This window comes from Lissotriton helveticus, chromosome 3_1 (genome assembly GCF_964261635.1).
Source record: "Lissotriton helveticus chromosome 3_1, aLisHel1.1, whole genome shotgun sequence".
Classification (NCBI taxonomy): Eukaryota; Metazoa; Chordata; class Amphibia; order Caudata; family Salamandridae; genus Lissotriton; species Lissotriton helveticus.
In genome coordinates, this window is record NC_136061.1 from 1913027657 (window position 1) to 1913044834 (window position 17178).

General features: G+C 48.9%; 1 protein-coding gene across 2 annotated transcripts in view; it reads right to left on the reverse strand.

The window, feature by feature from the left end:
- OSBPL5 (oxysterol binding protein like 5) overlaps window positions 1-17178 on the reverse strand; it is a 970364-nt gene that overhangs the window by 236549 nt on the left and 716637 nt on the right. For both annotated transcript variants that reach the window (XM_078682923.1, XM_078682922.1), the window contains one exon: window positions 13240-13424. In XM_078682923.1, coding sequence (XP_078539049.1) covers window positions 13240-13424 — 185 coding nt within the window. The remainder of the gene's footprint in view (window positions 1-13239; window positions 13425-17178) is intronic.

Genomic DNA, 17178 nt, shown 5'->3' on the forward strand with positions numbered 1-17178 from the left:
CTCTTGACTGGGTAGGAGTGTTCTGCATTAATTCGGAATACTCTGTCCATCACCACCCCCTTTACTGTATCGTTTTGGCCACCATAAGCGTGGAAGGGTATACTCGGATGCGAGTCCCTTGCTCACTGCACCATCAGGATTCAAGCAAGCCGGGCCGAAGACGGCTGTAATGCCAGAAACCGGTCCCCGGAAGCTTGTTTCCTTTCCAGTGAAAGAATTGGCTTGGTAGTTTGGTCTGCCCTGTTCCCATGATGCACTGGGCCAGGGACAGACTAATTTGCATATAGCCAGGTTCTGAACTGGGATGGTGCAGTGAGCTAAAAAACGGTGATGGATCAAGCCCTGATCTCTTGACTGGGTTGGAGTGTTCTGCATTAATTCGGAATACTCTGTCCATCACCACCCCCTTTACTGTATCGTTTTGGCCACCATAAGCGTGGAAGGGTATACTCGGATGCGAGTCCCTTGCTCACTGCACCATCAGGATTCAAGCAAGCCGGGCCGAAGACGGCTGTAATGCCAGAAACCGGTCCCCGGAAGCTTGTTTCCTTTCCAGTGAAAGAATTGGCTTGGTAGTTTGGTCTGCCCTGTTCCCATGATGCACTGGGCCAGGGACAGACTAATTTGCATATAGCCAGGTTCTGAACTGGGATGGTGCAGTGAGCTAAAAAACGGTGATGGATCAAGCCCTGATCTCTTGACTGGGTAGGAGTGTTCTGCATTAATTCGGAATACTCTGTCCATCACCACCCCCTTTACTGTATCGTTTTGGCCACCATAAGCGTGGAAGGGTATACTCGGATGCGAGTCCCTTGCTCACTGCACCATCAGGATTCAAGCAAGCCGGGCCGAAGACGGCTGTAATGCCAGAAACCGGTCCCCGGAAGCTTGTTTCCTTTCCAGTGAAAGAATTGGCTTGGTAGTTTGGTCTGCCCTGTTCCCATGATGCACTGGGCCAGGGACAGACTAATTTGCATATAGCCAGGTTCTGAACTGGGATGGTGCAGTGAGCTAAAAAACGGTGATGGATCAAGCCCTGATCTCTTGACTGGGTAGGAGTGTTCTGCATTAATTCGGAATACTCTGTCCATCACCACCCCCTTTACTGTATCGTTTTGGCCACCATAAGCGTGGAAGGGTATACTCGGATGCGAGTCCCTTGCTCACTGCACCATCAGGATTCAAGCAAGCCGGGCCGAAGACGGCTGTAATGCCAGAAACCGGTCCCCGGAAGCTTGTTTCCTTTCCAGTGAAAGAATTGGCTTGGTAGTTTGGTCTGCCCTGTTCCCATGATGCACTGGGCCAGGGACAGACTAATTTGCATATAGCCAGGTTCTGAACTGGGATGGTGCAGTGAGCTAAAAAACGGTGATGGATCAAGCCCTGATCTCTTGACTGGGTAGGAGTGTTCTGCATTAATTCGGAATACTCTGTCCATCACCACCCCCTTTACTGTATCGTTTTGGCCACCATAAGCGTGGAAGGGTATACTCGGATGCGAGTCCCTTGCTCACTGCACCATCAGGATTCAAGCAAGCCGGGCCGAAGACGGCTGTAATGCCAGAAACCGGTCCCCGGAAGCTTGTTTCCTTTCCAGTGAAAGAATTGGCTTGGTAGTTTGGTCTGCCCTGTTCCCATGATGCACTGGGCCAGGGACAGACTAATTTGCATATAGCCAGGTTCTGAACTGGGATGGTGCAGTGAGCTAAAAAACGGTGATGGATCAAGCCCTGATCTCTTGACTGGGTAGGAGTGTTCTGCATTAATTCGGAATACTCTGTCCATCACCACCCCCTTTACTGTATCGTTTTGGCCACCATAAGCGTGGAAGGGTATACTCGGATGCGAGTCCCTTGCTCACTGCACCATCAGGATTCAAGCAAGCCGGGCCGAAGACGGCTGTAATGCCAGAAACCGGTCCCCGGAAGCTTGTTTCCTTTCCAGTGAAAGAATTGGCTTGGTAGTTTGGTCTGCCCTGTTCCCATGATGCACTGGGCCAGGGACAGACTAATTTGCATATAGCCAGGTTCTGAACTGGGATGATGCAGTGAGCTAAAAAACGGTGATGGATCAAGCCCTGATCTCTTGACTGGGTAGGAGTGTTCTGCATTAATTCGGAATACTCTGTCCATCACCACCCCCTTTACTGTATCGTTTTGGCCACCATAAGCGTGGAAGGGTATACTCGGATGCGAGTCCCTTGCTCACTGCACCATCAGGATTCAAGCAAGCCGGGCCGAAGACGGCTGTAATGCCAGAAACCGGTCCCCGGAAGCTTGTTTCCTTTCCAGTGAAAGAATTGGCTTGGTAGTTTGGTCTGCCCTGTTCCCATGATGCACTGGGCCAGGGACAGACTAATTTGCATATAGCCAGGTTCTGAACTGGGATGGTGCAGTGAGCTCAAAAACGGTGATGGATCAAGCCCTGATCTCTTGACTGGGTAGGAGTGTTCTGCTTTAATTCGGAATACTCTGTCCATCACCACCCCCTTTACTGTATCGTTTTGGCCACCATAAGCGTGGAAGGGTATACTCGGATGCGAGTCCCTTGCTCACTGCACCATCAGGATTCAAGCAAGCCGGGCCGAAGACGGCTGTAATGCCAGAAACCGGTCCCCGGAAGCTTGTTTCCTTTCCAGTGAAAGAATTGGCTTGGTAGTTTGGTCTGCCCTGTTCCCATGATGCACTGGGCCAGGGACAGACTAATTTGCATATAGCCAGGTTCTGAACTGGGATGGTGCAGTGAGCTAAAAAACGGTGATGGATCAAGCCCTGATCTCTTGACTGGGTAGGAGTGTTCTGCATTAATTCGGAATACTCTGTCCATCACCACCCCCTTTACTGTATCGTTTTGGCCACCATAAGCGTGGAAGGGTATACTCGGATGCGAGTCCCTTGCTCACTGCACCATCAGGATTCAAGCAAGCCGGGCCGAAGACGGCTGTAATGCCAGAAACCGGTCCCCGGAAGCTTGTTTCCTTTCCAGTGAAAGAATTGGCTTGGTAGTTTGGTCTGCCCTGTTCCCATGATGCACTGGGCCAGGGACAGACTAATTTGCATATAGCCAGGTTCTGAACTGGGATGGTGCAGTGAGCTAAAAAACGGTGATGGATCAAGCCCTGATCTCTTGACTGGGTAGGAGTGTTCTGCATTAATTCGGAATACTCTGTCCATCACCACCCCCTTTACTGTATCGTTTTGGCCACCATAAGCGTGGAAGGGTATACTCGGATGCGAGTCCCTTGCTCACTGCACCATCAGGATTCAAGCAAGCCGGGCCGAAGACGGCTGTAATGCCAGAAACCGGTCCCCGGAAGCTTGTTTCCTTTCCAGTGAAAGAATTGGCTTGGTAGTTTGGTCTGCCCTGTTCCCATGATGCACTGGGCCAGGGACAGACTAATTTGCATATAGCCAGGTTCTGAACTGGGATGGTGCAGTGAGCTAAAAAACGGTGATGGATCAAGCCCTGATCTCTTGACTGGGTAGGAGTGTTCTGCATTAATTCGGAATACTCTGTCCATCACCACCCCCTTTACTGTATCGTTTTGGCCACCATAAGCGTGGAAGGGTATACTCGGATGCGAGTCCCTTGCTCACTGCACCATCAGGATTCAAGCAAGCCGGGCCGAAGACGGCTGTAATGCCAGAAACCGGTCCCCGGAAGCTTGTTTCCTTTCCAGTGAAAGAATTGGCTTGGTAGTTTGGTCTGCCCTGTTCCCATGATGCACTGGGCCAGGGACAGACTAATTTGCATATAGCCAGGTTCTGAACTGGGATGGTGCAGTGAGCTAAAAAACGGTGATGGATCAAGCCCTGATCTCTTGACTGGGTAGGAGTGTTCTGCATTAATTCGGAATACTCTGTCCATCACCACCCCCTTTACTGTATCGTTTTGGCCACCATAAGCGTGGAAGGGTATACTCGGATGCGAGTCCCTTGCTCACTGCACCATCAGGATTCAAGCAAGCCGGGCCGAAGACGGCTGTAATGCCAGAAACCGGTCCCCGGAAGCTTGTTTCCTTTCCAGTGAAAGAATTGGCTTGGTAGTTTGGTCTGCCCTGTTCCCATGATGCACTGGGCCAGGGACAGACTAATTTGCATATAGCCAGGTTCTGAACTGGGATGGTGCAGTGAGCTAAAAAACGGTGATGGATCAAGCCCTGATCTCTTGACTGGGTAGGAGTGTTCTGCATTAATTCGGAATACTCTGTCCATCACCACCCCCTTTACTGTAACACTTTCATTTTAGGCACGGGGAGATTAAGTGATTTGCCCAGAATCACAGGGGGTTTTTGGTGTCGTTACCGAGACTCGAACCCAGATCCCCAGGTCCGAGGTCGAGCGCCTTAGCCGTTAGGCCAACCCCTCTCCCCCACTTTAGCACTGGCACAGCCAATAACTAGCCAAGTTAGCAGTATGCCAGGTATGCAGCATTGCTTCAAGAAAAATAAATAAAAAATACTTTGACATGGCCAGTGCTGGCTGTGTCATAGCACTTTTTAGGTCGAGCCTAGCGACAGCGCACATGCGCTGCTCGCTCTACGCAGTGGAGACTGCTGTAGTACAGTATGGGAGAGAACCCGCCCCCCCCCACCCTCTCTGCCCATATTTTTCATTGGCTTGTGTCATTGTCTTTCGTAAATGCTGCCTTTGGATTCGTTAATAGGCTTGTTAGTCTCTCCTTAGTACAGCCTTGTCTTCATTTGCAATCTCCCATGGCTACTGGCCCCTTTACTTTGGTTGTTACACGGGACCTGTTACTTAGTCTGTAAGCACTATTTACTTTATTGAGTTTCTCTTACTGCAGGCCAGAAATGCACTGCTTCAGCTGAAACTGCTTATGTTTTTTTAAGCAGCATGGCCGCTCCAGTAACACGGGCGCCCGCTTTCATACACTTTAACCCGGCATTATCTCATGGGTGTTTCAATCCCACAAGTAAAATGGATTCAGAAATGATTAGCGTGCTAATGGGCTGAAGCTGACAACAGCACATCTGTGTCATCTGCACCAAAGCCACCTGCGAGTTGTTTTCAAAAGTCTGTTTTATTTAACACCACCACCACCAATACCAGGACCTCTACCACCACCAATACCACCACCACCACCAATACTACCACTACCAACATTACCCCCACTAATACCACCACCAATAATGCCACCACCATCAATACCACCACCACCACCACCACCACCAATACCACCACTACCAATACTACCACCAACACCAATACCACCACCACCACCAATACCACCACCACAATACCACAACCACAATACCACCACCGCCACCAATACCACCACCCCAATACCATCACCACTACCAATACAACCACCACCACCAATACCACCAGCACCAATACAACCACCTCCAGTACCACCACAACCAATACCACCACAAATACCACCACCAACGCCACCACCAATTCCACCACTACCAATACCAATATCACCACTACCACCAATAACACCACCGCCAATACTACCGCTGCCAATACCACCACCACCAATACCACCAATAGCAATACCAATACCGCCAATACCACCACAACCACCAGCACCACCACCAATACCACCACCAATACAACTAATACCGCCACCAATACCACCACCACCAATACCACCACCACCACCAATACCACCACCACCAATACCAATACCACCACAAATACCAACACTACCACCACCAATACCCCACTAATACAACCACCAATATTGCCTCAACCATCAATACCACCACCACCACCAATACCACCACTACCAATACTACCACCACCACCAATACCACCACCACCAATACCACCACCAATACCAATACCACCACCACAATACCACCACCGCCACCAATACCACCACCCCAATACCATCACCACCACCAATACAACCACTACCACCACCAACAATACAACCACCTTCAATACCACCACCACCACCAATACCACACAAATACCACCACCAACACCACCACCAATTCCACCACTACCAATACTACCACCACCACCAATAACACCACCGCCAATACTACCACTGCCAATACCACCACCACCACCAATAGCAATACCACCAATACCACCACCACCAATATCACCAATACCAATACCACCACCACAACCACCAATATCACCACCACCAACACCACCACCACCACCAATATCACCACCACCACGAATGCCACCACCACCAACACCGCCACCAATACCACCACCAATACAACTAATACCGCCACCAATACCACCACCACCACCACCAATACCACCACCACCACCAATACCACCACCACCAATACCACCACCACCAATACCACAAATACCCCCACTAATACCACCACCAATAATGCCACCACCATCAATACCACCACCACCAATACCACCACTACCAATACTACCACCACCACCAGCAATACCACTCCCACCAATACCACCACCACAATACCACCACCGCCACCAATACCACCACCCCAATACCATCACCACCACCAATACAACCACTACCACCACCAATACCACCACTAATACAACCACCTCCAATACCACCACCACCAATACCACCACAAATACCCCCACCAACACCACCACCAATTCCACCACTACCACTACCAATACCACCACCACCACCAATAACACCACCACCAATACTACCACTGCCAATACCACCAACACCAATACCACCAATAGCAATACCACCAATACCACCACCAATACCACCAATACCACCACCACCAATATCACCAATACCACCACCAACACCACCACCACAACCATCAATATCACCACCACCAACACCACCACCATCAATATCACCACCACCACCAATACCACACAAATACCACCACCAACACCACCACCAATTCCACCACTACCAATACTACCACCACCACCAATAACACCACCGCCAATACTACCACTGCCAATACCACCACCACCACCAATAGCAATACCACCAATACCACCACCACCAATATCACCAATACCAATACCACCACCACAACCACCAATATCACCACCACCAACACCACCACCACCACCAATATCACCACCACCACGAATGCCACCACCACCAACACCGCCACCAATACCACCACCAATACAACTAATACCGCCACCAATACCACCACCACCACCACCAATACCACCACCACCACCAATACCACCACCACCAATACCACCACCACCAATACCACAAATACCCCCACTAATACCACCACCAATAATGCCACCACCATCAATACCACCACCACCAATACCACCACTACCAATACTACCACCACCACCACCAATACCACTCCCACCAATACCACCACCACAATACCACCACCGCCACCAATACCACCACCCCAATACCATCACCACCACCAATACAACCACTACCACCACCAATACCACCACTAATACAACCACCTCCAATACCACCACCACCAATACCACCACAAATACCCCCACCAACACCACCACCAATTCCACCACTACCACTACCAATACCACCACCACCACCAATAACACCACCACCAATACTACCACTGCCAATACCACCAACACCAATACCACCAATAGCAATACCACCAATACCACCACCAATACCACCAATACCACCACCACCAATATCACCAATACCACCACCAACACCACCACCACAACCATCAATATCACCACCACCAACACCACCACCACCAATATCACCACCAATACAACTAATACCACCGCCACCACCACCAATACCACCACCACCAATACCAATACCACCACAAATACCAACACTACCACCACCAATACCCCACTAATACCACCACCAATAATGCCACCACCATCAATACCACCACCACCACCAATACCACCACTACCAATACTACCACCAACACCAATACCACCACCACCAATACCACCAATACCACCAATACCAATACCACCACCACAATACTACCACCACCAATACCACCACCCCAATACCATCACCACCACCAATACAACCACTACCACCACCAATACCACCACCAACAATACAACCACCTCCAATACCACCACCACCACCAATACCACACAAATACCACCACCAACACCACCACCAATTCCACCACTACCAATACCACCACCACCGCCAATAACACCACCACCAATAGCAATACCAATACCGCCAATACCACCACAACCACCAGCACCACCACCAATACCACCACCAATACAACTAATACCGCCACCAATACCACCACCACCACCAATACCACCACCACCACCAATACCACCACCACCAATACCAATACCACCACAAATACCAACACTACCACCACCAATACCCCACTAATACAACCACCAATATTGCCACAACCATCAATACCACCACCACCACCAATACCACCACTACCAATACTACCACCACCACCAATACCACCACCACCAATACCACCACCAATACCAATACCACCACCACAATACCACCACCGCCACCAATACCACCACCCCAATACCATCACCACCACCAATACAACCACTACCACCACCAACAATACAACCACCTTCAATACCACCACCACCACCAATACCACACAAATACCACCACCAACACCACCACCAATTCCACCACTACCAATACTACCACCACCACCAATAACACCACCGCCAATACTACCACTGCCAATACCACCACCACCACCAATACCACCAATAGCAATACCACCAATACCACCACCACCAATATCACCAATACCAATACCACCACCACAACCACCAATATCACCACCACCAACACCACCACCACCACCAATATCACCACCACCACGAATGCCACCACCACCAACACCGCCACCAATACCACCACCAATACAACTAATACCGCCACCAATACCACCACCACCACCACCAATACCACCACCACCACCAATACCACCACCACCAATACCACCACCACCAATACCACAAATACCCCCACTAATACCACCACCAATAATGCCACCACCATCAATACCACCACCACCAATACCACCACTACCAATACTACCACCACCACCACCAATACCACTCCCACCAATACCACCACCACAATACCACCACCGCCACCAATACCACCACCCCAATACCATCACCACCACCAATACAACCACTACCACCACCAATACCACCACTAATACAACCACCTCCAATACCACCACCACCAATACCACCACAAATACCCCCACCAACACCACCACCAATTCCACCACTACCACTACCAATACCACCACCACCACCAATAACACCACCACCAATACTACCACTGCCAATACCACCAACACCAATACCACCAATAGCAATACCACCAATACCACCACCAATACCACCAATACCACCACCACCAATATCACCAATACCACCACCAACACCACCACCACAACCATCAATATCACCACCACCAACACCATCAATATCACCACCACTAATACCACCACCACCACCAATATCACCACCAATACAACTAATACCACCGCCACCACCACCAATACCACCACCACCAATACCAATACCACCACAAATACCAACACTACCACCACCAATACCCCACTAATACCACCACCAATAATGCCACCACCATCAATACCACCACCACCACCAATACCACCACTACCAATACTACCACCAACACCAATACCACCACCACCAATACCACCAATACCACCAATACCAATACCACCACCACAATACCACCACCACCAATACCACCACCCCAATACCATCACCACCACCAATACAACCACTACCACCACCAATACCACCACCAACAATACAACCACCTCCAATACCACCACCACCACCAATACCACACAAATACCACCACCAACACCACCACTAATTCCACCAATACCACCACCACCGCCAATAACACCACCGCCAATACTACCACTGCCAATACCACCACCACCAATACCACCAATAGCAATACCATCAATATCACCACCAATACCGCCAATACCACCATCAATACCACCACCAATACCACCACCAACATCACCACCACCAACACCACCACCACCAATATCACCACCACCAATATCACCACCACTAATACCACCACCACCACCAATACCCCCACCAATACAACTAATACCTCCACCAATACCACCACCACCACCACCACCAATACCACCACCACCAATACCACCACCACCGATACCAATACCACCACAAATACCAACACTACCACCACCAATACCAATACAAATACCACCACTAATACCAATACTACCACCACCAATGCCAATAACACCACCAATACCATTACCACCACCAATGTCCCCACCACCACCAATACCACCACCACTACCAATACCACCAATACCAACACCAATACAACCACCACCAAAACCAATACCACCACCACTAATACCACCACCACCAATACCCCCACCACCAATACCACCACCACCAATGCCACCACCACCAATACCACCACCCTCAATACTACCACCACCACCAAAACCACCACCAATATCACCAATACCACCACCAATATCACCAATAACACCACCCCACCACCAATACCAATACAACCATCACCAATACCAGTCCCACCAATACCACCGCCAATACCAATTCCAATACCACCACCACCACCACCAATACCAATACTGCCACTAATACCACCACCACCAATACCACCTCCACTACTAATACCACCACCACCAATACCATGAATGCCACCACCACCAATATTACCACCAATACCACCACCACCAATACCACCACCACCACCAATACCAACACCACCACCAAAACCAATACCACCACTACAGTGCCTCTCGCTCACTAGTAATAGCAGGGGCACTGTAGGAGGCCGGAGCTGCAGCCGAGACTATCCCTCCCTCCACACCTGCCATAAAGCACAGCCCGCCCTGCACCAGGAGGTGAAGCCAGGGCCCTACTACAGCTGGAGTGTTTTTTATTAGGCCAAGGATAGCAATGACATTACACAATGCCACACTGCACACTCAAATCACGGAGAGTGCAGGAAAGAGCCCCCCTCCCGCTCTTCCTCCTGAGCCACGACAGTGTAATCACAGAGTGAAAGGTGTTGGAGCACTATTTTAGTGTTTATAGCTCAGATCATAAGTAACTCTCACTTCATACTTTGTGTCTGTGTTATTTACAATACTTACACATCTTCACTGCACTATTTATCACTGCTTTGAAGATGTCGCAGGCCAGTCTCTTCCTCTGATATTTACAATCTAACATTCGGTCGAGAAGGCACTTTATTGCAATGCAATAGGTCTTGCATTTGTGAGTTTAAGCTATTAGTATTGTAAATGACAATGCCTTTTATTTATGTTTTAAAACCCAAAATATAAATAAAAGGCATAGTCATTTACAATGCCAATAGCTCAAACTTGCGTGAATGCAAGACCTATTGCATTGCAAATGCTTGTTTTAAATAGTTAGCGAGAAGGGGAGAGGGCATATGGTGGGAGCAATGTTGACAAAAAAGGGTGTGGTGAAAAAAGTGATGTGGCTATCGTTGACCACGTCCTTGTGTTTTTTTTTATAGGGGTACAAGGGGGGCAACATGATGTGAGGGGGCAACATGGATAGAGCAGGGAGGGAGGCACTGGGAGCAAGCAGAAGCAGATGGACAACGGAGGAATGAAGAGAGGGGCTGAGAACGAGCACATGGACAACGGAGGGTTGGAGGGAGCTGCTGGGGGCAAGCAGACCAACGTAGAGTGAGAGGGAGAGCGTGATGGCAGCAGATGGATAACGGAGGGTAGTAGGGAAAGAACAGGTGTAGGCAGATGGACAACCGAGGTTAGCGGTAAGTAGAGGAGGGAGGAGCTGGGAGCAACCAGAAGGGAAACGGCAGAAGGCAGGTTTAGGGGCAGCTGACAGAGGGTGGAGAAGTACACGATGAAAGACAGCAGAAAAACACAGACTCTGGAACAGTGCTTAAACACAAAGAAAAAAGTAGTGCCTAAAAAAACCAGCAGTTGAATGACACAGGAAATGTGTTAATGCTCCAGGAGAGGAACAAACAAAGGAAGAGGAAGGAAGTCAATGTCAGCTGCTCAATAAGAAGCAAGCAAATAAGAGTGACAAAGAAGCCAGCCAATGATAAGCAAAGGGAGAGCTCTAAGCCCACTGTAAGAAAACAAAAGGTCTTGAAGAGACAGTACATGTGTTGCCTAGACAAGACCTAAAAGTAGTAAACCAAACTAATTAAACTAAATGAAATGAGTCATTAACTCACTAGCATTGCCACTGAAGTGTATTATTTAGCAGGTGAATATTCACATGTGCAAAGTTAAAATGCTATCATTCACTATGAGACAACCCTAAGGCTAAAGTGGGTGGTTGACCCACTGTTCCATGAGGTACGCTGCTAAGTGAAAGTCTCTTGATGTATGTATATACTTGTGTATTTTGTAGCTATGAATTGTTAAAAAAAAACAGTATGGCAAAGGCCAGACCTGAAAAACATCCTGAGGAGCAGATATTGCATGGCACACGCTGGCACTGTATGAATTGACAGGTCTAAGTGCGTTCATAGATCTGCTGCAATGGAATTTTTCATGTTCCCTAATGGATGTGCATATTTTTCACCACCCGATACGTCCTTTCTATTTTTACATGCATTACTATTAATGTATCAAGGGTTTAAGAGCGGTAAACATATCTGAATTGGGAACAGTGTCACAGCGCCTGTCTAGTGCCCTAACCTAAAATACATGGATGAAATGTGTTTCCCTTCCTCATCACAGGCTAAAGACTTGCAATGCCCTCTCAGCTGACACAGTGGGAAATGATGTACACTACACCACTGAAAATACCAATATCAAAATCAGCTTCGGTGAAGTCGGAATCGATAGAAACGATAAATGAAGTGCAGGTAAACAAAAAATGATTATCTTTAATCTCCTAGAAAACCAACTGCACAATATTACACAGGGAGTCAATGGCACAATGATGCATGGAAGTCAGTTAACAACTGTTAGCCTCTTGAGATTCCTCTGGCTAGCATTCCATTCCATCAATTATTAGATCCTCTTCGACAGTACGCTAGAGGGCCAAAGTACTTTTGCTGAGCTTTGTAGGTCACATTTCGGTCACTTTGTCTTTCGGTCACTTTGTCTTTCGGTCACTAGCCCCACCCAAGAAAAAGTACAGACTTCAACTGCTAAACCAAGTTGCTGCTGTCCGAGAACACAAACAACGCATACAGAGACATGCGTAATAGGCATAGAGGCCTGGCAACAATACAGGGTCATTTCCCTGGAGAGTTACTTACTGGGAAAGGAGGTCAGCGTGGTAATAGTAATCAGACAACTTGTTGAGAAAGGACCTTGGCTCCAGGATGAAAGTGGGAAGAACCACTCGGGACAGATCCATGCCTGGACGAAGCTGCTTGAGTAGAGTCCACATTAGACCCTTGTTTTCTTCAGAGACGATCTCAGTTTGCGATCTTTCACCGATCTAGCAGGGCCACCACCACAGCAGAGCGCAAAAGAGAAAATACATAAAAACAATAGGTAAGTGGTATGATTCTCCTCCATTACGTACTTCCAGAAAATTAGCAAACACTTGTGAGCCAACAATAGAACGAGCCAATCAAAGCGTTTTATGGAATCATATTGTTTTATGTATAAGAACACAAAAAGATCCGAACAACAGCGACATTTGAGCCTGTATTTTAGAAATGACGAGTGTATTACATTGTTAGGTAGGGGGAGGAGTTTTCCCTGAGGTAGTCAAGCCTATGAAACTTCTAGTGTGCAAAGTTGCATAACTTTTTTTAAGACGTTGTCATCTTTACAAAGCATGAGGCTGCTGATGTTTAAACAGTGGGAGTTGTTCCTTGTGCAACAAAGACGTATTGGCTGGCACCAAAGCCCTGCAGCTGTTCAGCAATGCTCACAATCAATTCCTCACCGGTGGGATGGGGAAGTCGTATTCCCTAGGACAGGACATCATGTGAGAAGGGAATAGTGGGTGTGCAGTTAAACTTCTCAGTCGTGCGATGTTACTTTTTAAGAGGTGGGACATCTGGCAAGTGGGAAATGTTTAGTGCGTGGCTATTTCCCACTGCCCTTCATAGCCAGGACCAATTCCTTGTAGGTTGGCATGTGGCTCTCCTTGGGTGAGACATCTCGCTGAAGTGAGGAAATTGCATGGACCTTGGTGTAGGGCAACGTTTTTCTCAATTTCATCTCTCTTTGTTGGCAAATCTTTACACAATCCGAGAGCACAGTATCTTGACCTGCATTATATCTTGATGAACAAATACGAGACCATGCATATTAAATGAGGATGGTGGAGACTTCTTGGTTCAGAACGTTTTGGAGTTTACTCAAGGACTTGCAGGCATGCCTGTTTAGATAGTGCTAATCCTGGTGTTGGTGCATCAGTAACAGGGGGACGCTTCATAAGTCTATCAGTTCAGGTGCATTAGGTGATTTATTGTGTAGAGGTCAGATGAAAATCGAAGATCAAACAGACAGCTTATGTGTCAGTGGTGGATAGGGGGTTTGTCCAGAATTGACAATTAAATGGTAAGTCTTAAGGATGTTCCCTGTCTAGTATTCCTTTTTAGGTCTCGCCTTTACCATTCCGAAGGAATGGGAAATGGCGAGAATTCAAGTGCTCGAACTGATTGTGAAACCACCGCTTTTTTTCGTGGCGTTTTCTTCGAGTGCACGTGGCCACAGGCATGCGCTTTTGGCCCATACACTTTCATGGCCATCTGTTCCTCAATGTCCCTCCCACCCTTCGTTTGATCTTGCCGCGAGTTCAGGCTAATTGCCCTCCCCCAGCACAGAGCGCGCATCGCGGCCGCACAGCACATCAAAGGGCTTCTCCCAGCGTGTGCTGTGCGGCTTCTCCTCCCCTAATTATGTGGCCGGCCGTACTTGTGTTTCCCGGCCGCTTCCCGGCCACTCTTGTATTTAATTAGCAGCAGCAGCATTTCTCCTGCGCCAGGCCACATCAAAGGCTCTGTGCCACTTTCACCCACACAGCAACACTTACAGACACGCAACGCCACTCACACCCACGCAAGCCCACTATCATCCACGCAACACCACACTCACCCACGCAATGCCACTCACCCAAGCAACACCACTCACACACGCAACGCAACTCATCCACGCAACCCCACTCATCCACGCAACCCCACTCATCCACGCAACGCCACTCATCCACGCAACGCCACTCACCCAAGCAACACCACTCACACACGCAACACCACTCACCCACGCAACGCCACTCACACACGCAACGCCACTCACACACGCAACGCCACTCACACACGCAACACAACTCACACACGCAACGCCACTCACACACGCAACGCCACTCACACACGCAACGCCACTCACACACGCAACGCCACTCACACACGCAATGCCACTCACACACCCAATGCCACTCACACACCCAACGCCACTCACACACGCAACGCCACTCACACACGCAACGCCACTCACACACGCAACGCCAATCACACACGCAACGCCACTCACACACGCAACGCCACTCACACACGCAACCCCACTCATCCACGCAACCCCACTCATCCACGCAACGCCACTCACACACGCAACGCCACTCACACATTGTGGGTGCAGATTGTGGGTGCAGATTGTGGGTGCAGATTCAGAGTGCAGATTCAGAGTGCAGATTGTGGGTGCAGATTGTGGGTGCAGATTGTGGGTGCAGATTGTGGGTGCAGATTGTGGGTGCACATTGTGGGTGCAGATTCAGAGTGCAGATTCAGAGTGCAGATTCAGAGTGCAGATTCAGGGTGTAGATTCAGGGTGCAGATTCAGGGTGCCGATTCAGGGTGCAGATTCAGGGTGCAGATTGTGGGTGCAGATTGTGGGTGCAGATTGTGGGTGCAGACTGATTTACTATTACTCACCCCTGAGGCGAAAAGCCGGGGGCTCTCCTGGCTATCCCTTTCATTTCTGACATTTACTGAACAGAATAGAATTGTTTGCAGAAATATTTTAAATCCTTGTAAAATATTTTAAATAGCTCGTTTTTACCTGCTGACAAAGATTAATTCCTCGTGGCAAGACTAGCGTTGCTCCGAGGCCCCTCGAGGACATTGCCTGACCGGTGCAGCCGATTTTGGGGCTGACGCCGGCAGGTTAGAAAGGTCGCCATCTTGGGGAGGAAGGAAGGAAGAGGGTAGCGGTCCAGTTGTTGGACGCTCCCCGAGTGAAAAGGTATTTAAATCTCGCCCTCCCGCCAAACCACAGATTTACTATTACTCACCCCTGAGGCGAAAAGCCGGGGGCTCTCCTTGCTATCCCTTTCATTTCTGACATTTACTGAACAGAATAGAATTGTTTGCAGAAATATTTTAAATCCTTGTAAAATATTTTAAATAGCTCGTTTTTACCTGCTGACAAAGATTAATTCCTCGTGGCAAGACTAGCGTTGCTCCGAGGCCCCTCGAGGACATTGCCTGACCGGTGCAGCCGATTTTGGGGCTGACGCCGGCAGGTTAGAAAGGTCGCCATCTTGGGGAGGAAGGAAGGAAGAGGGTAGCGGTCCAGTTGTTAGGACGCTCCTCACCTCCTCCGACTGGATATAAGGATGACGTCTTCCCGTCCGCGCAGCGGGCGCGCCGGTGGCGCGCCAAAGGCGCGCCAAAGGCAAGCCCGTCTGTGCCCGTCCGCGGCAGACTGGGGCACAGGGCCAGAACCCCTGCCCATTTCACCCAGAATGCCATAAACAGTACGACACATATTAGGTACTCTACCAAGGATATGCTTGCCATACGCCCCAATGTTAAAGAGAGTTGCCGCCATACTATGTCAGTAGACTCTCCCACGTTGTACTGTGCGACCTGCCATTTCACTATTAGGGGGGGAAAGAATGGTGAGTTAAAAGGGACGATTTTGAAAATGACATTAGTTAATTGAAGATCCCTCAAAAAACACAGATTAGAGATACATGATCTTGTGTTAGATGGTGATCTCGATGTACTCTTTTTAACAGAAACGTGGCTTGATACAGCCTCAACTCCAGAAACCTTGGAGGCGGTCCCGGTAGGATATAGCCTGCTTAGAATTGATAGAGAAAAGCAGAAGGGAGGAGGATTGGCTATAATTCACAAGAGCGACCTACACTGTACCTTTGACAAGGCTACACTGCCTAACAGTGAGGGTGGGTTTTTTGCGATAAAAACTAGTCCCAAAAGTAATATCAATGGACTTCTGGT